The 23083-nt window shown below is 43.5% G+C and overlaps 1 protein-coding gene across 9 annotated transcripts in view; it reads left to right on the plus strand.

The window, feature by feature from the left end:
• The window catches only part of PALM2AKAP2 (PALM2 and AKAP2 fusion), a 484740-nt gene that overhangs the window by 457039 nt on the left and 4618 nt on the right, over positions 1–23083 (plus strand). For all 9 annotated transcript variants that reach the window (XM_033925871.1, XM_033925880.1, XM_033925927.1 and 6 more), the window contains one exon: positions 12401–12579. In XM_033925871.1, coding sequence (XP_033781762.1) covers positions 12401–12579 — 179 coding nt within the window. The remainder of the gene's footprint in view (positions 1–12400; positions 12580–23083) is intronic.

Genomic DNA, 23083 nt, shown 5'->3' on the forward strand with positions numbered 1-23083 from the left:
TTAAATCAGTGGGCTGTGAAGTAGGGAAGCCTAGGGTTCAAATCTTGCTTTTTTCTATTAACTCTGCTTATGACAATGGTCTTCACTAATTTCTTTTAGCAGAGCTGCTTTGGAGCCAAAAGGGTTGAAAAATATTTTATATTTTGCACAGTCTCACTGTTTCAGTGGTGTTGCAGTGTCTGTTTGGGCAGTCCAGTTTAACTTTTGGCTACATATTTCTATTTTTAGTTTGTGAGTACTTGTTCCATACAGGGCGAGGGTGTATCTGTGTTCTAAGTGTGCATTGACTGTGCAGGATCGATCTGTATTAATTTGGCTTGTTTTACAATGGGTTTATTGATGATCTAGGGTTCACTGCAGTGTGTAAGATGCTGCCTTTTCCTAGGTGCACCCTTGTTGTGTGACTCATGAATTATTACTAAAAAATATTTTTTTATATAGAGGAGGGGATGTTAAAAAATAATCGGCCAAATATACTAGATACACCACTGTTAGATGCTATGCATAGTCTATAAACCATGCCTAACTTCAGATGCGGTTTATAGAATAGAACTAAGCACTGATTTTTTATAGGCGACATAAAAAAGAAGTTTCCCCTTTGTTTATAGAATATTGCCTAAGCACTAATTAATATTACTTAAGAATTACTATTGGTTCTTAATGCCATTTGTCACCTAATTCAACAATTAAGTAAGACATGCAACAGGCACTGTTCTATTGATTGCATGCCCAGATTTGCACTCTAGTTGGAAATTTGGATGCCCAACTTTAAATGATCTGTTGGATTGTGGTGCAGCTTGCCCTCACAATTGCTCTGTCATGTCTAGCTCTGAGATAACTGCCCACCGGTTCCTCTGCTCCGCCCCAGTGTAGCCCTTGATAATTAGAAAAGGCAACTCTTGAAGGGACAGAATAGGGCCCAAGGACATTGCACCCCCCCCCCCCCCCCCCCGGACATGAAAAAGGCTGCTAATGTTATCTGAGAGGGTGTGACTGGACATTTTCATTTGTTTACGGCTGTTGCTTTTCTGTCCTGCAGTGCAATTAAAACAGGCAGCTTTAATCCTTGCTTACTAACCTCCTAACTGCAACTTCCTAGGAATAAGTTCATTACAAAGGAAGTCTCCACACAGACAATAATTTGCTTACTTCACTAAACATCGTGGGAACTACCTGACTCTGACTTCAATAAACAGTGAAACAGAGAAATTTGTGACTTTTATACCTCCATGTTTCCCAGTACCACATAACTACTGTATTACTGTACCATTTATATTTAAGTCTCCCCTGTGCAGCATGATGCCATGTTGCAAGGAACTGAACAGCATCGCAGGCCTTTATCCTGACTATCTTGAGTGTTTGGAATGTTTTTGGTAGATGACTATAGCAAAGTGTGCGTGTTTAGCTGTTAGTGAAGTATTTTAAATTACTGTTGTTTTCCACAATTAAGTGCAAATATTGAAGGTTCATTAATAAATACTGCAATTTAAGCACAAGTTTGGAAGAACAGCTTGGAGGGAGGTATTTAAGGGACTACATTGGGTAGAAGAGTTGACAATGTAGTATCTTAAGCCAAAGCTTTGGAAGAGCAGTGACTTGTGGTATGCTGAGGGGTGTGGAGGGTATTCAGAGAGAATTCATGGGGGGGGGAAGGATCTAAGGCATTAGCAAATAGTGATTGGTAGGGGAGGGGTCAAAGGAATTGATTGCAGCTGGATTATTAGTAGAAGAGGAAGGTCTTCACCCTATGGATCTCTCCACTTCATTTCCTGTTGGCTTGTTCTTCCAGATAAGGCAGATTATGCTAAACAAACACTTGAGTAGTTTTATAAAGCTTCTTCCATGTGTAAAACCTGTATTACATGAGAAAAAAATCTTTCATTAAATTGCCTGGCGGCATTCATGTATAAAAACTGTGCACTGACCTCAGTCTGTGTGTTAATGTTTAGTGAAGACATAATTTGAATGGGAGCTGCTAGGTGTGCATGCATTTTATAAAATACATGAATCCGGCATAGATCTACTTTTTTATGACAGACCTTCCAAGTCTCCCACTTTTGTAGGTCCTCCTTCACCATGATCTCCCACTGAGGGCTGGATTTTCAAAATTCACCGTGCCTTTAACGATGGTTGCTAAACCGGCTCATTAATGAGCACTCCAGACGAATCTCTATCATCGCTGGGTGATTCTCCAAATGTATGTGAAATCGCGAGTAGGGAAGCCGCGAATGGGGAGGGGGAAGTGTAACCTGTTTCATGTGAATGAATGTGGGGGTGCTATGGGGTGGACTCTTTTCATGTCTCAGCGTTGGGCTGTGGAGTAGGTACACCAAACATGCTTCAACTCTTTCTTTCTCTACTCTCTGTCTCCAACTAATATTAAGACTTAAATTTTTTGTTCTATATCTAAAATGCTGGTAAAAATAATTTTAGATTCAGGAGAAAAATATGGATACATTAGGGCTGCATTTTGATTAAATTTTTTAATAACGACTAATCATGAAAATAAAAAAAAATTAATTGTGATTAATGGTACGGTTAAAGGTCATTTTATGCATTTTCTTTAAAAAATTAATTGTGATTAATGGTACGATTAAAGGTCATTTTATGCATTTTCTTTATCTCCTACTGTAATTCCTTGTGATTCTGGGCAACTCTCTTAACCCTCTTATTATCCAAGATACAAAATAAGTACCTGATTATAATATGTATTCTGTTTTGATTGTAACCACAGAAAGGCAGTACCATGTATACTCAAATTTAAACTAAGATTTTTGGGCCCAGAAATGGGGGTCTCTGTTTATATTCGGGTCAGCCCTGGGAGGGCAGCGAGGTGCCAGCACCCCTACCAAGATGGCATCTGGGGTGATCTGCTCCCCCCCTCCTTACTATGCTTCTGGCTAGAATTTTGGAAAGTATACCTTCTGAGATAGATGTGTCTTGGGAAGTGGAAGGACCTTGGCTATGTAGCCTTTAGAAAACATCAAAAGTGTCCCTGATCCTGGTAGTGATAGGGGGGAGGGGGATTGGGGTTAGGTAAGAGTACTTTTTGATGTGTTATACTATCTGTGCATGTGTGCTCTCTGCTAAAAATAGATAGAGAAGGGGAAAGTGAAAAATATCAGCAGTAACCAACATATATACAAGAGGGTGCTGAAAAGTTTGCAGCCCAACTAAGAAGAGAATGATGTGGTTTCAGCTACAGTGGCAAAATAAAGGCTGAGAATTTAGGAAGTTGGTTGGGCTGAGAACTTTTCAGCACCCCCTCGTAGTACTGCTTATGACAAAATGAAAGATGGTGCAACCTGTTACATAACTCTACTTCTAAATACAACAGACCACTGTCTATATATACCCTTTAAACTTTTCTAATTTTATATAATTTTACGACTATATGAATCAGGTAAAAGAGGCATCAGCGATACTGACAGGTTGGATCATTGGGCCTCTTATGACGCAAGGTTATTTCGAGTCCCAGTCCACATAGGACAGTTTTTATAATCATTAGCTTCTAAACTAAACTAAACCTTAGGCTTATTTACTCCATCTTCTCTATAACAATAGAGCTCGGCACGGTTTACAAAAATTAGAAAAGAGAACAAGTACAATGTGAATTTGGAATACAGTATAATCCTGTTATAACGGACTTCAAGGGACCTGTAAAAACAGTCCGTTATTTCCAGAGTTGCATTTTTAAAAAACTTTATTTAGGGCAACTTGAAACAACATAAATTGATGAACAAAGATCACTGCACAAGCATATCAGCAACATCAATAACAAAACTCAACAAAATTTTGGTATGGTACGAAATGATTGCAAACCAGAACACTGTACTGGAAAGAAAAATACTCTCTTTTTTTTTTTTCTGGGCTGCATTTTGATACTATATCACCGGCATGCCACGCGCCTTGTAGGCGGAGCCTGCATGTCCATTATTGCCGAATAAAACTACAGCTAAAAGCGGTTCTGGGGACCAAAATAGTTGTCCGGTATATTCGAAAGTCCGTTATGTGCGAGTCCGCTATATCTGATGATTTTCTATATGTTTTAATGGCGCTCGGCCGAGAGCAGCGGACCTCGTCCGCTATATGCGAGGTTCCGTTATAAGCGAGTCCGGTATAACGGGATTATACTGTAGTATGGAGAGGAGCGGAATTTACAACTTTAAAAATAGCCAAGTTTTCAGATGTTTTCAAATAGTTGGAAAGAGTTCAGATTGTGCAGGTGAACAGAAAAATTATTCCACAACTCAGTAATTTTGAAAAGTATTGATTTCCCTAGTTTGCCAATGTAGATAACACCTTTCGACATTGGAAAGGACAATTTAATTTTTTAGTAGATCTGGTGATCTTAAAGAATTCCAGGACAGGGGAATTAAAGGGGGAAGGATGCCATGCAAGATCTTGAATGTTAAGCAGGCGCATTTAAAATAAACCCTGGAAATTATTGGAAGCCAATGAAGTTTCTACAGAAGTTTCTACAGAAGAATGATCAAATTTATTCTGCAAAGATCAGCCTGGCTGCAGTATTCTAGATCAGTTGAAGTCTCTGAAGGCTTTTCTTGGTCAGGCTTAAATAGACCGAAGTACAATAGTCCAGCCTCGAAAGAATGATTGATTAAACAAGGACAGCAAAATGTTGATGGAAACAGGATCTCACCTTTTTTTTTTTTTTTAGAATTCTTACAAAATAATACTATCAATCAAGGGATATTCTCAGTTGAAAATCACACTAGTGACCACACTGGTTGCTGATTAATCACTCCCGACACTTGTCCGCCAATGTATCTTCAAGCATTTTAGTAAAATCAAACATGCTTCATGGAATTTGTATTTATGCCACTCTTATTCAATCCCACAAAAATACGTGCCTAGTTAAAATACTTGCTTAGTTCAATAGTTCAGATTCCTTGCTTGGTTCAGTTTTGTTTGAACTATGCAAGTATTTTGTGGGATTGAATAAGACTGGCAACGTTAGAAAACTCCTGAAACAGGTTTGATTTTACATGTATGTTCACAGGGAAACCAAATGTGAGCAGGGCCATGCAACAGAGTGTATCGTGAAGGGCATGATACAAAATCGGATTAAGAAATTAAAAGTGGTTCTTGGGCAGGTGTCCTGCCTTACTGCTGCCATCTGGTGGCACACCAAAGAATCCTCCCAAGCCGTCATCTGTTTATGGAGCTGATATCAAAGAAAATTGCCAGGTGAACACACTGATAAATAAGTTGAAACCTTTCAAGGTCTCTTCAGCTACAAAGCTGTTCTGCCAAACAGTGTGTAACAGATGGGTTGGAATCTGTTTTCATCATATGTGCATGAATTGAGCATGTCATACTGTTTTGTGTTTAATGTGGAGAACTGCAGATGCATCATAGTCCTATGCATGGGAAGCCAGCACATACTGTGAAGTGAATCCCTGATAGCACCACGAAATATATTCAAAGCTGAGATGTCAATTGGATGGAAACATAGTAATGTAGTAAATAACGTCAGTGGGAGGGTGAGGTACGAGTGTGTGTGTGTGGGGGGGGGGGTGTTGGGTGTGAAGGGTTGTTCAAGACTTGATGACTTGCCGTTTCGTTTTTCTCAGTGCCTGTGTTTGACTTATTGTGTTGCAGAGATTATCTATCTTTGGTTGGTTGTACTGCCTTTGTAACATAGTAGATGACGGCAGATAACGACCCGAATGGTCCATCCAGTCTGCCCAACCTGATTCAATTTAAATTTTAAAATTTTTTCTTCTTAGCTATTTCTGGGCAAGAATCCAAAGCTTTACCCGGTACTGTGCTTAGGTTCCAACTGCCGAAATCTCTGTTAAAACTTACTCCAGCCCATCTACACCCTCCCAGCCATTGAAGCCCTCCCCAGCCCATCCTCCACCAAACGGCCATATACAGACACAGACCGTGCAAGTCTGCCCAGTACTGGCCTTAGTTCAATATTTAATATTATTTTCTGATTTATTGTCATCAAAAAAAATTGTTTAAAACTAAAAATACCTGTCTGCCCAACAGTCACATTCATTCTCAAGGCAGTGTTGAAGCAACAAACCAGTAATTATTCATTTTACTTGCTAAGTTTCAGTATAAGATGTCTCGAAACCCCCCCCCCCCCACTCCCAAAATAGGTAAGACCTGTACTCAAAATGATTTGAATGTGGTATAAAACTGTTCTTCAACCGCTGGTCCGTGGACCGGTGTCAGTCCGCAGAAATTTCCTGCTGGTCTGTGGCCGGAACGTGCCTCGGGCCTGAGGAGATCAGCGCACAAAGCTGCGGACGGTGGCGGTTCCTACACGCGTCCTGCGCCTGAACCGGCAGAGGAAAATCTTGTGGATGATGCGTGGAACGCGCAAGGCTTTGTGCACTGATCTCCTCAGGCCTGAGGCACATTCCAGCCGCAGACCAGCAGTGGGGAAGTGAGGAAGAGGGATCCGGCCGGGGGCAGCATAAAATGGCCAGGTAGGAGCGCTGGTATGTTTCTTGCAGAAAGGGAGGAAGTCAAGAGAGACAGCTGGCTTTCTCAAAGCGTTGTTTTTAAACAAGAGAGGGCAGGACACCCAGCCTCACCCAACTGCCATGATGGAGGGAGGGAGACTACAAAGGTAGGGAGAATAATTTTATTTTCAATTTAGTGATTGAATTGTGACAATTTTGAGAATTTTTCATCTGCTGTCTCTATTTTGCACTGTTCAGGAAGAAATATATTTGTTTCTTTTTCTCTGGGGTTGTACTGCAATGCAGAGTCTTGAATCCTAGGGTTTCATTTGAATATATTAGTAATTTTAGTTTGTGGTCCTGTATTTGCATAGGGGTAATCTGTTGTGGTAGGAATGAATGTTGAGAAGCATACAGTGTGCTTTGTGTAGTTTAATTTTGTGATTAACCATTATGTGTTGTTAATATGATTATATTGTGTGAGTATATGAAAAATGAATGGAAAAAATAGTTTTACAATTAGTACTATTATGGGGGTGGGGTCTGGGGTGGAGATGGGCCCATGACTTAGCCCAGTGCTCTTCAACCACCGGTTCGCGGACCGGTGCCAGTCCACAAAATAATTCTTATATTTCCACCAGTTCATAGGTGTAAAAAGGTTGAAGAACACTGGTATAAAATACACATAACTGCTTCTGATCCATCTTGCTGCATATGGGATGGAGACTGTAGAAGTCTCTCTGGCATTGGCTATGCTGCCCTACTGCTGGAGTTGCCGTCAAAGCTTTCTCCAGCTCCTCCCAATTCATCTTGCCATATATGGGACATAGATCGTAGAAGTCTGTCCAGCATTATCTTCATTTCCCCGCTGCTGGGGACTTCAGTGTTACCTGTCAGGAAAATGGTACATGGCTCTTCTCAACCATGTGTTGCTTTCATGGCACTAAATTATTCTGATGACAGGCCCCACAGGGTTGATGAAATTTCTAAACAGATTAACAGATTTAAATAAATACGTATTTGTAAATTCTTTGTCATGGGTTTTTTTTTTTTATAAATGGTTTAGTTTTTAGCTGTGCTATAGTGCTCTCTAGTGGGCTTTATGTATACAATGTGTAATCTATGGTCTTGCACTTGAATAATTAAATCAGAATTATGATAGCCAAAGCCATATGTCTTATGTTTATTTAAAACTCTTTATATACCGCTTAAACTACAAATAAGATCAATGCAGTTTACAAACTAATCCAATAAAAGCAATGAAAAGAACTCGATTAAAAATAGGAAAGAAAAAAAATCAAATACACAAGGTTAAAATAAACATAATCCATACATACTTTCAGATTATACCAAAGAATTCAGTCTGCTGAACCTGAAAAAACTAATTGGAAAAAATGAGCTTTTAAATATCTTTTAAAGTTTACTGAAGATTCCTATTCTCTCAACTCTAATGATAAACTATTCCATAAAACTGGGACTAAATTAAACAAAAAAAAAGCACAATTTCTCATTGATGTCAAGTGAACCTTAGAGATATGAAGTAAATCTACTCTATTATCATTCAATGGTCTTAGTAACCAACAAGGAGCATAAAACAATACTAAAGATGACAAATATGGAGGCGGCAAGTCTCAAACACTTTATGAGCTAACATCAATATCTTAAACTTAATTCTGTATTCTATCGGAAAGGAAGCAGAAATAGGGGATGGTCAAGAAAAAAGGAAACCTAGGAATCAAAGAATGACACATGGAAAGTTTATTGTAAAAAATAATAAAATATAAACAGGTCTGCAAAAAGCAAATCCCCAATGACAGTGAGTTCAAAGGAAGGATTCGACATGATATCATGTTTCAGCACAGCTGCCTACCTCAGGAGTGACAACGTTCTGAAAGTTTCTAAACACAAGTATCGGTACTTGGAGGTTAAATAATCCTGAAAGGAAAGGCCTAGATTCACTAAAGGATAGTGAGTCAATCGCTTTTGGCTGATTCCTGGCTGATTTTAAAACAGCGATTGATTCAAATCAAGTTTGCATGCAAATGATTTGACTCAAAAGCGATTGAGTCAGGGCAGAGCCCTGACAGTAGTGACAGGAGAAGCAGTCTCTTGTCACTGCTGTCAGGGCTTCTGCCGGCTTTTTTTTTTTTTTTTTTTTTTTTAATCAGTCAGGTATTTTGCTCGATTAAAAAAATAATTTTTTAAAGCCCTCCCCTTGACAACGTGCTTCCTCCCTCCTCGAACCCCCCAAAAATGCCCCCCTACTCACACAAGCACAGCCCCACCAAAAGACAGGAGGGATGCCAACTCCCCCCTGCCATTGCAAACCCCCCACCATACGGAAATGCCCCCCCCCCCGCACCGATGCCCGTCACCACTGCCATCGGGCCCTAAGCTGCCCAACTCCACATGAATGAATATGGCAGGAGGGATGCCAACTCTATTCTGGAATTGCAAACCCGCCATCGGCTGGGCCACCCCCTCCCCATACCTTTAAAAAGTTGGGAGCAGGAGGGGTTCTCAGTCGCTCTTGCTCCAGGCCTCCTCCTCCAACTAACTGCGGCCTTAGGCCTCACCCCGGTGCATCATGTGATGCACAGGGAGGGGCCTGATGCCCTGATTGGCTGACGCACCTCGGGCTCTTCAGCCAATCAGGGACTTCCTTAGAGAGGAGTCTAAGGAAGTCTCTGGCCAAAATGCCAATCAGAGACTTCTTAGACTCCTCCCTAAGAAAGTCCCTGATTGGCTGAGATGCCCCAGACCCCTCCCAAGGGAGGAGCCTGAGGCGCCTCAGCCAATCAGGACCATAGGCCCCTCCCTGTGCATCACATGATGCACCGGGGCTGGGCCTAAGTCCGCCGTTCGTTGGAGGAGGAGGCTTGGAGCAGGAGGGACTGAGCACCCCTCCTGCTCCCAACTTTTTAAAGGTACGGGGAGGGGGCTGGCTGGGCCGATGGCTGGTTTGCAATGGCAGGAGGGAGTTGGCATCCCTCCTGCCATATTCATTCATGTGCGCACATAGGGAGGGGTGGGCAGCGTCGGGCCCAATGGCAGCGTCAATGCCAGTGGGCATTGGTGCGGGGGGGGGCATTTTTTTGGGTTGGGGGGGCGCTGTTGGTTTAAAACCACGGGCTTGCTTCCTTTTTTTATATATTCTGCTAAAAGCATTGCGAGCCTGTGGTTTTAAAGGGCAGAAGAGGGCAGGAGAGTTTACAAGGATAGAAGCGACCAGTCTTCAGCAGTCGCTTCTTTTCTGATTGGCAAGCCCAATCGGTGTTCTTGATTTTATTTAGTGAATCGCTGTCTTCCTGCTTTGCATGCCTATTCCTCTCATTTGCATGTGCGGATCAGATCGGGGAGGTAGGTTAGTGAATTGTGTTGGGGTCGCAAAGTGGTCAAGACACAATCGATGGGCTTAGTGAATCGAGCCCTAAGAGCTTTCACAGCTAAACACTCTGAAAATGTTTAGTATAGGAGATACTTACAGTTGTGTGCAATATAGTTGTTAATTTTTTAATATCTATTTGACCACCTGCAGTGCCGCTCGTGAAGGAATTCCCTCGGTATCTACAAGAGTTCTGATCTCATTGCTGCTAAATGATAATACATACTGTATGAAGACTAGAGGGAAAAATTCTAGTCTCAAATCATAATCTGAGTAATACTGAGACTAGAATTCTTACCTCCAGTCATTACGCTTTACATGGTTTACATGTTGAACTTGAAAGTTATGTGTGGTAGGGCTAGAGCTGGTTTTTCCATGGTACGCTTTGAGATCAGCCTGCTGTAGTCTCACTTTTGGTCCTCTCAATGGAGGAAGGATATAGTGTTGTACCCCAGAGATTTGTACTAGGACCAGTGCTTTTTAATATATCTATAAATGACCTGGAAATGGGAACAACATATTTGTAGATAACACAAAATTATTCAGAGCTGTTAAATTAAATGCAAATTGTGAGAAATTGCAGGAGGACATCAGAAGACTAAAAGGTTGGGCAGCCAAATGACACATAAAAGTAAACTTGGATAAGCAATTAGTGATGCACATAGAGAAGTGTCTCTATTTATAGCTAAACGATGCTGTTCCTCATTAAGTATTGTCCCTGAAGAAAAGGATAATACTTGCATATTGAAAATTCTCTGCATTTGGCATTATCAAAGAAAGCAAAATAGAATGTTAAGAATTACTAGGAAAGAATGGAGACTAGAACAGAATATTATAATCCTTCTGTGACATTCCATGATGCTACTGCACCTTGACTATTGTGTGCCATTAAGAGTCCCCTCATCTCAAAAATAGATATATATAGCAGAATTAGAAAAGGTAAAGAGAAGGGCAATAAAATTTTATGGGATGGAACTCTTCTCATATGAGGGAAAGGCTAAAGAGGTTAAGGCTTTTCAGTTTGGAGAATGGATGGCTAATTCTTGAGTGGAGTAGAATGAGAATACAAGAGTCAATTGATTACATTCTCAGAAAGTACAAAGACTTAGGGGAAGAGTCTCAAAACTAATGTGTGCCTTTAACATACTCGCTAAACCGGTCCCAGCCGGTTTAGTGTGCATGTATTTTAGTGGCGGATTAAAAGAGTTTACCGTGGTCTTTTCTGAGTTTTTTAGCCGTCTCCTATACTGCCATACAAATGTAGTACAAGGTCATTAATATTAAAATGAGCACTCCAAGCAATTCTCTATAATCGCCATGTGACTCCCTAACCTCATTGTGCCACATTTGTGGCCAAAATTTGCTGACAGGTCTGAACTGTCGTAGCTTTACTTTCTGATCAGTGCCTGACGGGAAAGTAAAGTTTGACAGCTCAGACTTCCTCCCACGCACATTAAAATTTTTTTTTTTTTAAACCCAAATTGAAGATAAGAACATAAGAATTGCCGCTGCTGGGTCAGACCAGTGGTCCATTGTGCCAAGCAGTCCACTCACGCAGCGGCCCCCAGGTCAAAGATCAGCAGGAGAGATGCTCATTTTCTATTGCTGTGTTCGCACAACCTCCAGACACCCACCCCTGGCAGCAGGAGAGATACCCACTCTCTTCCACTGCGCTTGCACAATCCCATGACTTTCTCGGGAGCCAGTAAGGAAGCCGCTCAGTGCCGAGAAGCAGCACCAAATTGCGCTGCTGCTCGTGCCGCTCAGATGAGGAAATTCGATCGCGCAGCCGGTTAGCAGCGGGGCAGGAGTTTGAAAAGCTTGCTCCTACCCACTGCACCTCCACCACGGATCAGCAGAGGTATGATAGGGCAGGGAGGAGAAGGGGGCAGCCTTGCAGCAGCGGCCTTAAAAAAAATTCTAGGAGGGGGCATTGACCCGAATATATACCGGGACCCCCATTTTTGGGCTAATTTTTTGGCCCCAAAATCCCGGTTTATATTCGAATATATACGGTAATTTGAATGGAATGAGAGAGGTGACTACAATTCTTATTTTCCTTTATCTGTTTCATACTCCATTAAAAAAAAAAAAAAAATTTCACATCCATTTTTAAAAAATTGTTGCACATGTATTTGTTTGAAACGCTGTGTCTAGAGGAGGGGGTGGCCGTTGAGAAGTCCTGGGCCATGAGAATGAGACTTTCCACTCCTACTGACTCTTGACAGGACCTTGGGGAAGTCACTTTATCTTCTGTAACTCTGAGACCTTGTTGAAAACAAGGTGATAGTTTTATTAAAACTCTTATTATGTGATAAACTATCACTGCACCCTAAGCGAGGTACAACATAAAAAACAAAAACATAATTTTAAAAAGATACACTGGTTCCAACCTGGCTTTCCAACTCAGAAATTACAAAAACTAAATAAATGTATCTATGATATCGTATTGGTTCGTTATCCCAGAATGTTCTCTGGCTGCAGCTGTGTTTCTTATAGATGTAAGATAATTACAAAACTGCTGGTGCTGAAGCCTCATGCACAATCTTACCATCTTCCTCTATTTGCATTTCAGGAAGAATTGAAAAGATTAGACCTCCCCCATCACCGACAACAGAGGGCTCCTCATTGCAGGCTGATTTATTCTCTGATGAGGCTGCAGAACCCCAGCGTCCCAAAAATCTAATGGAGACCCTCCTAGAAGATTTTGAATCACACAAAACCAAACGGCGTGAGTGGGTGGATGATAACAGTGTAAGTACTCTATGTTGTTTCTCCTCTATCAAGCAGGCAACAACTGAAGGGGGATGTAAAACTTAAGTACTAGCCCAAATCTACTAAATACTGTATATACTTGAATATAAACCGATCCAAATATAAACTGAGGTAACCTTTTTTCCCACCAAAAAGAAGGAAAAAAGGTTGACTGTAATATAAATTGAGATTAGAAATTTGGGTTTGTGAGTGTCGTAACTAATGCCATAAATAATCACTAATTTTTCAATTGGGACTGTTTCGAGTCCAGAAAAACTGAAGGAGAGCCAACAAATATCTTCCTACTTGAGGCCAAGACACCAACCAAAATTTCTGAACTTTTATCCCCACCAGAGCACCTGGCCTCATTCACACAAGCAGAAAACAGAAAAACCCTTTTCAAATTACAAACCTACAAATTAAAAGTACTATTGTACGCAAATGAAACTCTAATATGCAGACTCTGCACAGTACACCACAATAGAAATAGAAAGAAATACAGTGGCACCTCGGTTTACGAGTGCACCGGTTTGCGAGTGTTTTGCAAGACGAGCAAAACATTTGCAAAATCGGTGCCTCGGAAACCGAGCATGGCTCGATTTACGAACCACCCCCCTCCCCCGGCAATCCAGCACCCCCCCCCCGCGATCCGGCACCCCCCCTGCCTCGAACCGGCACCCCCCCGCCACAATCCGACCCCCCCAACACGATTGAGCACCCTCCCGCCACAATCCGACCCCCCCCCCCCGACACGATTGGGCACCCCCCCGACACGATCCAACCCCCCCGACACGATTGAACGTGAACTCGCAGGCCTTGAGCATGCTCAGATGCTCAAGGCCCAGCAGAGGAGGAAGCCGATTTTCAAGACTGCCCAGATGAGGGTAAGAAGCGGCGGGGGGTGCCCAATTGTGTCGGGGGGATGTCGGATCGTGACGGGGGGGGTGCCCAATCGTGTTGGGGGGGTTCGGATCGTGGCGGGGGGGTGCCCAATCGTGTCGGGGGGGGGTGCCGGTTCGAGGCAGAGGGGGTGCCGGATCGCAGGGGGGATGACTGATCGCGAGGGGGGGGCCTTCGAGGGGAGCAATGCCGGTTCTCGGGGGGGGGGGAACGCATCAAAGCGAGTTTCCATTATTTCCTATGGGGAAACTCGCTTTGATAAACGAGCATTTTGGATTACGAGCATGCTCCTGGAACGGATTATGCTCGTAATCCAAGGTACCACTGTACATTTCTTCCTGAACAGTTCAAATTATAAAAGATGTAAATTTTCAAAATTGACTATTTCAATCACTAAATTGAAATAAAAACATTTTTCTAACCTTTGTTATCTGGCAATTTTATTTATCTGATCATCTTGCTCCTAGCAATTTTGTTAGGTACATAAGAAACAGAACACCTATGAGAGAATCTGTGGGACCGTTGGATGATCAAGGAGCGAAAGGGGTGCTCAGGGAGGATAAGGCCATAGTGGAAAGACTGAATGAATTCTTTGCTTCAGTCTTTACGGAAGAAGATGTAAGATATCACCTGAACCGGAAATGGTTTTCAATAGTGATAATGCTGAGGAACTGAAAGAAATTTTGATGAATCTGGAAGATGTACTGAGCCAAATCGACAAGTTAAAATGTGATAAATCGCCAGGACTGGATGGTATGCCTCCCAGGGTATTAAAAGAACTCAAAAATGAAATTGTTGACCTGCTCTTAGTGATCTGTAACCTGTCACTAAAATCGTTTGTAGTACCTGAAGATTGGAGTGTGGCCATTGTTATGCCAATTTTTAAAAAGGGCTCCAGGGGAGATCGGGAAATTACAGACCAGTAAGCCTCACTTCAGTGCCGGGCAAAATGGTAGAAATGATTATAAAAAAAATAAAATTGTGGAACATATAAACAAGCATGATTTAATGAGCATGGGTTCAGCCGAGGGAGATCTTGCCTCACAAATTTGCTTGTCGTCTTTGAAGGTGTGAATAAACATGTGGATAAAGGTGAGCCAGTTGATATAGTATATCTAGATTTTCAGAAAGCTTTTGATAAAGTTCCTCACGAGAGGCTCCTGAGAAAATTAAAGTGTCATGGAATAGGTGGCAAAGTTCAGTTGTGGATTAGGAATTGATTATCGGATAGAAAACAGAGGGTAGGGTTAAATGGTCATTTTTCTCAATGGAGGAGAGTAAACAGTGGAGTGCCGCAGGGGTTTGTACTGGGACCGGTGCTATTTAACTTATTTATAAATGATCTGGAAATTGGATGGACAAGTGGGGTGATTAAATTTACAGATAACACTAAACTATTCAAAGTTGTTAAAATGCATGCGGATTGTGAAAAATTGCAGGCGGACCTTAGGAAATTAGAAGACAGGGTGTCCAAATGGCAGATGAAATTTAATGTGGACAAATGCAAAGTGATGCACATTGGGAAGAATAACCCAAATCACAGTTACTGGATGCTAGGGTCATAAGAACAAAAGAACATAAGAAAAGCCTTCACCGGATCAGACCGAGGTCCTTCCAGTCCGGTGATCCGCACACGCGGCGGCCCATTTAGGTACTCCTGATTGGAGACCCAGTTATACCGTAGCCCTCAATATGATTTGCAAGAAGGTGTGCATCCAACTTGCGCTTGAATCCCAGAACAGTAATCTCTGTCACAACATCCTCCGGGAGAGCATTCCAAATTCCCAGTACACGCTGTGTGAAAAAGAACTTCCTGACATTCGTCCTGAACCTGCTACCACTCAGTTTCAGTCTGTGACCTCTTAAGAACATAAGAACATAAGCAATGCCTCTGCTGGGTCAGACCTGAGGTCCATCATGCCCAGCAGTCCGCTCACGCGGCGGCCCAACAGGTCCAGGACCTGTGCAGTAATCCTCTATTTATACCCCTCTATCCCCTTTTCCAGCAGGAAATTGTCCAATCCTTTCTTAAACCCCTGTACTGTACTCTGCCCTATTACTCCCTCTGGAAGCGCATTCCAGGTGTCCACCACTCGTTGGGTAAAGAAGAACTTCCTAGCATTCGTTTTAAATCTGTCCCCTTTCAACTTTTCCAAGTGTCCTCTTGTTCTTTTATTTTTCGAAAGTTTGAAGAATCTGTCCTTCTCTACTCTCTCTATGCCCTTCATGATCTTATAAGTCTCTATCATATCCCCTCTAAGTCTCCTCTTCTCCAGGGAAAAGAGACCCAGTTTCTCCAATCTCTCAGCGTATGAGAGGTTTTCCATCCCTTTTATCAAGCGTGTCGCTCTCCTCTGAACCCTCTCGAGTAACGCCATATCCTTCCTAAGGTACGGAGACCAATATTGGACGCAGTATTCCAGATGCGGGCGCACCATCGCCCGATACAAGGGCAGGATAACTTCTTTTGTCCTTGTTGTAATACCCTTCTTGATTATGCCTAGCATAGTAATGTTAGTAATGTTAGTAAAGTTAGTAATGTTAGTAAAGTTAGTAATGATTCTTCTTGATCTATTTTATCAAATCCCTTTATTAATTTAAAAGTCTCTATTAAATCCCCTCTCAGTCTTCTCTGCTCGAGGGTAAACAGTCCCAATTTCCTAAGGCGCTCTATGTAGCTCAAATTCTTCAATCCCTTGACAAGTTTCGTAGCTCGCCTCTGTACCCTCTCCAGCAGAGTTATATCTTTCTTGAGGTATGGAGACCAGTGTTGTACACAGTATTCCAATTGCAGTCTGACCATTGGGGATTAGTTTCCAAGAAAAGGATCTGGGTGTCATTGTAGACAATACGATGAAATCTTCCACCCAATGTGCGGCGGCAACCAAAAAAGCAAATAGGATGCTAGGAATTATTTAAAAAGGGATGGTTAACAAGACTAAGAATGTTATAATGCCCCTGTATCGCTCCATGGTGCGACCTCATCTGGAGTATTGCATTCAGTTCTGGTCTCCGTATCTCAAAAAAGATATACAGTACTCCCCCGATATTAGTGGGGGTTTCCATTCCAGGAACCCCCGTGAATGTTGAAAAACCACGAATATGGTTTGTAGTAGGGGAGACAAGAGAGGGCAGCAGGAGAGGGCAGCCGCGTGTCAAAACAGCTCCTGATTGGTGAGGCCTGACTTTATTACAGGAAGAGGCAGTTGGAGCATACTGCGAGTAATTTCCTTCACTTGCTGGCGCTCCGGCTGTCCTCTCCTGCCCGGTCATTCGTGGTCAAAAAATATCGCGAATGACCGGGACCGCAAATTCGCGGGGGAGCACTGTAGTAGCACTAGAAAAGATTCAAAGAAGAACGACCAAGATGGTAAAGGGGATAGAACTCCTCTCATATGAGGAAAGACTAAAACGGTTAGGGCTCTTCAGCTTGGAAAAGAGACGGCTGAGGGGAGATATGATTGAAGTCTACAAAATCCTGAGTGGAGTAGAACGGGTACAACTGGATCGATTTTTCACTCCGTCAAAAATTACAAAGACTAGGGGATACTCGATGAAGTTACAGGAAAATACTTTTAAAACCAATTGAAGGAAATTTTTTTCACTCAGAATAGTTAAGCTCTGGAATGCGTTGCCAAAGGATGTGGTAAGAGCGGATAGCGTAGCTGGTTTTAAGAAAGGTTTGGACAAGTTCCTGGAGGAAAAGACACAGGGGGAAGCCACTGCTTGCCCTGTATTGGTAGCATTGAATATTGCTACCCCTTGGGTTTTGGCCATGTACTAGTGACCTGTATTGGCTACTGTGAGAACGGGCTACCGGGCTTGATGGACCATTGGTCTGATCTAGTAAGGCTATTCTTATGTTCTTATTACTGAGTCTCCTTTTTGTTTTCTTTAATAGTTTGCTTATAGTATACTGTATATGAAGCCTGATTTTTGTATAGGCCATCCAGGTAGGAAATCAGATGTCATCGTTTTTTAAGAAGAAAAAAAAAAGGCGTCCATAGTGTCCTTCCTTACCAACAGATGGAGGTAGAGAGCAGAAACTTCCAGTGATATCACCTGGATGTAGGCTAGTGATTTCTGGAGATGGTAAATGTGCTTAGGTTGGTGCTGGTCCTAGGCCTAGCTTCCTGGTGCACAGATCCCTGGCCTAGTACCATGGTTGAGCCTAATGTCCTAACTCCTACCCCCCAGTCCACCAACCAAGTGCTTGCAGCTTCCAACTAGCACTTAGAAAAGCAGTAGTCCTGGGGTGGGGGGGGGGATGAGCGTTGCTGGAGTCCTGTGAGGGCCAAGTCATAGTTAATTAGACCATAGGCAGAAGCATGCTGGTCCAGGTAGGCTGACCACATATTAAGGCACGCTGGCCAGCAATGGCTGCACTGCCTGTTTGAACTAGTAGCTGAAAACAGCTGCTAGTTGCCTTTGCTCAGCTTGCAATGGGTCATTTCCTTAAGTGGAACAGCCCTGGGAGGGTCAAGGGAAGTGAAATTGGGGACTGCCCATCCTGCCTCTGATCATTTTGTGGTTCTGATGGACTTGGCATGGGCAGAAGCCATTTTCCCCTTAGCACCTTCATCAGTGCTGCTGCCGTACCCTGATGCATCTGGGGTAGGTAGGGAGCCACTAGGAGCTCCATTTCAGGAATAGCTCCAGTTTATAGTCCTCCTTGTCAAAGAGTCCCTCACATGGGACAGTGCTGCAACTGAGGGTTGTGTCTCATGGGGCAGTGCAGTTCAGAGCAGCACTGTTCCTCTCAAGGAGCAGTTACTCCATCTATTTAATGGTGCTAGAAATGAGACTCCTTCAGGCTTATTCTGGACCAAAAAGATGTAAAACATGGTGCTTTGAATGCTGCAGTTTTAGATGGAGATACAGTGGTACCTTGGTTTACGAGCATAATTCGTTCCAGAAGCATGCTCGTAAATCAAATGTATACTCGTATATCAAAGCGAGTTTCCCTATAGGAACTAAGGGAAACTCGCTTGATTTGTTCCCACCCACCCCCATCCCCCGAGGCCAGTGCCGCTGCTCTACCCCCCCCCCCCAAGAACCGGCATTGCTCCCCCTGCTCATGAAGCTCCCCCCCGCGTGATCCGCCTTCCCCCCACTTGTTTTGCCCCCCCCCCCACGATCCAGCACCCTTCCCCCGTGATCCTGCACCCTCCGCTCGCGTCACACCCTCTCCCCGCCGCGATACGGCATCAAAAAGGCACCCACCCACCCACCCAATCACATTTCTTACCCCCCGTTTGGCACCAGCACCAACGCACAGGACATGCCGGTGCCCAAAGATCTGCCTCCTTCGCGCTGGGCCTTGAGCATCTGCACATGCTCAAGGCCTTTGGGTTCTCGGATCTCCGAGAATCTCGGAGAGAACGGGAACCCGAAGGCCTTGAGCATGCACAGATGCTCAAGGCCCAGTGCGAAGGAGGCAGATCTTCGGGCACCAGCATGTCCCGTGCGTTGGTGCCGGTGCCAAATGGGGGGTAAGAAATGTGATCGGATGGGTGGGTGCCTTTTTGATGCCGGATTGTGGCGGGGAGGGGGTGCAACGTGAGCGGAGGGTGCCGGATTGTGGGGGGGGGGGAAGGTGCCGGATCGCAGGGGGGCGCGCTAGTAAATCGAGGCACGCTTGGTTTCCGAGGTGCCGATTTTACAAATGTTTTGCTCATCTTGCAAAACACTCGCAAACCGGTGCACTCGCAAACCGAGGTACCACTGTAACTGCATTCAGTCTTGTCCTCCCATTCAGCAGGGCAAGTTTCTTACCTCTCTGAATCTGATGGAGCATTACCTTTTATAGTTCCATCCAAACATCTCACAAACACCACTTGCTCTTTTGTGTCCAGGGGGAAGCATTTTTCAGTTCTGATCCCTCCTGTTTGGTTTGGCAATGGTCCCTCGCATCACTTCGAAAGTGATGATTCTAATGGTGGTCCAGCTATGTTCCCAAGGCATCCTATCTCGATAATTGACTGATTAGGATGCATTCAGAAGAGGAGTCCACAGTAACAACCTCCTTGGTGATCCAGCTCCTAGAAGGCCTGAACTGGATGGTAAACTGGTTCAAGAGCCATTTGATTCCATCTCAGCAGTTAGAGTACTTGGAGAGTCTGTCCATATGGCCCAAGGGACAGTAACTCTCACCAAGGAACAGGTATACAAACTAAAGTCCCAGATGGAAAGCCTCTATGCTTTGTAGGGCTCGCAGGCATGTGACTACCTTCAGGTCCTTAGTTTGATGGCAGCAGTCCTGTGTATGTATGCATATGTGCAGTCCCTTCAGGGGGCCTTGCTGCGCACCGGTTCTCAAATGGTCCAAGAGCTGGAAATTATTTGTTTCCTGCAAATAATGGAGCAATGATCTCTACACATCCAGCCTGTGACGCTTTCTGGGCTGAATGGCCCAGAGGAAGTGGAGAGACTGGAGAGGGCTGAAGGTGATTACAACAGCCCAAGGAGTGGGGCCAGTGTGATCAGATGGACCAGTCCCCTACAGCTTGTCCCGCTCCTCCATTTCCCACCTCTGTGTGCTGCTGCAAACAGCTTTCTGCATGCTATTGGCTAGTCGGTGCAGTTCTTTTGTCTGGGCTTCCATCAGCTGAATCAACTTCTGCTGTTGCTTCCACTGCTGATTCAGGGCTTGGAGGAAATGGTGTTCCATTGCCTCCTGCTGGGCTTATAACTGCTCCGCAACATACTTGAGCACTTCTTCAAATGCTATTCTGTGGGAAGAAAACAAATCCAAGTGCAGAGTGACCATCAACAAGCCTGCTGAAACCTCCCCTCAAACACACTCCCCCCCAGCTGAGGTACTCTTTATCTGATAGTGCTGAGTAAGAGCACCTTCCCTGAGGGGACACAAATGCAGCTTTGGCGGTTTCTTTATCCCACCACTGCCACAAAATGTGATCTAGACTTGATACCAAAATATATTCTAAAATAAAGTTTCAGGGTTAATTCTGAGCTAGAAACCCAAATAGAAGGAACCTATCGAGCAAAATGAAATCTAATACTCAAATATAAGCCTAGATTTGGGGTCAAAAAAAAAATGGCCCAGATATGGGCGTCTCTGTTTATATTCAAGTCTTCCCCTCTTAGATCTATCACAGGCCTACGTTAAACCCTGCTGGTCCATTTGTGAGTCAGGGCAAGAGTGATCCTCTTATGCTCCTGCCCCATGCAATCTTGCTACTCAAAAATAGCTGATGTGAATTCCCACAGTGGCAGCTATGTTTATTTACTACATTTTCGTGAAGAGATTCACCCAAAGTGGTTGCAATACATTGAATAGTAATCGGATACTCTCAAGTATTTTCTCTATCTGTCCTGGCAGACTCGCAATCTAAGTGTACTACCTGGGGCAATGGAGGGATTAAGAGTCTTGTCCAGAGTCACAAGGAGCAGGTTGGGATTGAACTCACTCCCACAGTAACCTCGCAAGACAGATGCGAGTTCAGTTTATATTCAAGTCAACTTTTTTTTGCCCCTTTTTTGGGAGGGAAACGGTTACCTCGGTTTATATTCGGATGAGTGTATATACAGTATTGATACTAAAAAAATAATAATCTGAACTTAATTTTATTGCAGTTTTATGCAGTGGAGACCTGCAAAACTCTTTTTCTTTCCTCCTTCTTTATCATGCTTGTCCTACCAACTGATATTTTAAAGTATGAGAAATACCATGAATGAATATACTCATAATTTTTTCCTGGCTCAGAAATGCCCCGGGTTCTCCTCCCCCTTCCCCCCTCCCCCTCGCCAGCATTTGCCATGATCTGTTGGTCCTTTGTAATAGAGCTCCCACACACTAGTACACTGGTGCCAGTTTGATGGCATTCTTCTCTCTAGTAACTGGGGATTTAATGGCTCTGGATGTTTTTTTGTCACAGCTAATGGGTTGCTGATGCTTTTAGCACTGGTTGTTTTCTAGTGTTGGCATTGATCCCTAGTGTGAGTTCTGATGAGATAATGTAGTGTGCTTCCCCAAACTACTGCAGTATTTATCAAATCCTGCTCCATGCTTTGCATTCTGTGTTGTATGTTAGAGAGTGACACGGGAACAGATTTTTCCCCGTCCCTGCAGGACCTCATCCCAGTCCCGTTTCCATGAATTTTGTCACTTTTCCTTTCCCATTCCTGTAAGCTCTGCCTTAACCACACAAGACTTGAACACTTATGATTTTAAAGTGTTTGAGCTTTGTGCAGATGAGGACAGAGCTTGCAGGAATGAGGCAAGGACGGGAAAAGAACTCACGGGGATGGGACAGGAAAATGGGTTCCCGCGGGGACAGGGAAAAATTTGTCCCCGTGTCATTCTCTATTGTATGTTTCAGTACCCTGTATACTTTGCATTTGCTTTTTGTCTTTTCCTGTGTAAGTTTCTTCTGTCTCATCTGAAAATATTGATACAGAGAACAATTGATTTAAGACTCTGTATTTAATATCACTGCTGTGTTTCAGCAGTAGCGAGGGTATATTGCAGGGCTTCCCATACAGTCCTAGCAACTCTGTCATCAGTCAGATAGACAAGCATGCAGTGGTGTCATACCTACTCATTGTGGATATCCTGCAAACCTAACTGATTCTGGGATCCCAAGGGAAAGTTTAGGAAGTGAGCCCCAGGGCTCTGAAGCAGCAGAGACGCTTTGGAAAGCTTGGCAGTTCAGCTGCAGTTTTCCCCTTTAAACGCTAGAAGGAGCTCATCACACTGTGTGTTTGTTACCTTAGGACAGGGCTTATCAAACTTTTTGTGGCTGTGGTCACAGCCAAATTGTGTGATTTCCCCCCCCCCCCCACTCAGATGTGCATTATAATGATGCACCTATGGAGAGTCTAACCAGACCAGATCACAACCCTAGATGGGGGTTTCTGACACACAGGAAGCTCAGCCAAAAAGAAAAGATAAAATGTATGATGACGGTAAACCACAGATATTGAAACATTCGAATTGATTATCCGAGGATAAGCAGGCAGCATAATCTCACATGTGGGTAATGTCATCCACCGAGCCCGACACAGACAATGCAAAAGTATATGTCACTTTAAACATTTTGAGACTGCCCATACCATGCATGCGTCGGTGACTTCCCACCCAAGGTTGGCTCACAGGACCTTCAGTTCTCAGTTTTCCACAGAGCTGAGAAGCTGTTCTTAGAGTTTGTCTAAGTGCGTCAAACTTGTACTTTTTTTGTGCCTTCCCGTTGTTTTTTTTTTTTTACCCTTCATCCCATTCTCGACACTCCTCTCAATGTTCATCTTGACATTCACATTGACAATCATCTTAGCATATGCTCTTCTACTGATTATTCAGAATTATTAGCAGATGAGTCTTATGGGATACTTTTGGGTACATCTCCACCACTGCCTCATCAAAGGTCCTCACCCCCCCCCATCCCCAAGAATCTGTCCTTACAAAATTCATACGACAAATGGGGCAAGCATTCCCAATAAACATGGAGTCTGAGATAGAGCCTCAAGTAGAGCTTAAAGATGCTCTCGCTACAAAGAGTTGCCCAAAGAATACAGTAAGGTTCCTCTTCGTAACTTCATGAAGAAAGCCTTATTTATGAACTGGGAATCTCCACTTTCCATCCCA

The sequence above is a fragment of the Geotrypetes seraphini genome, chromosome 1 (assembly GCF_902459505.1).
Source record: "Geotrypetes seraphini chromosome 1, aGeoSer1.1, whole genome shotgun sequence".
Lineage (NCBI taxonomy): Eukaryota > Metazoa > Chordata > Amphibia > Gymnophiona > Dermophiidae > Geotrypetes > Geotrypetes seraphini.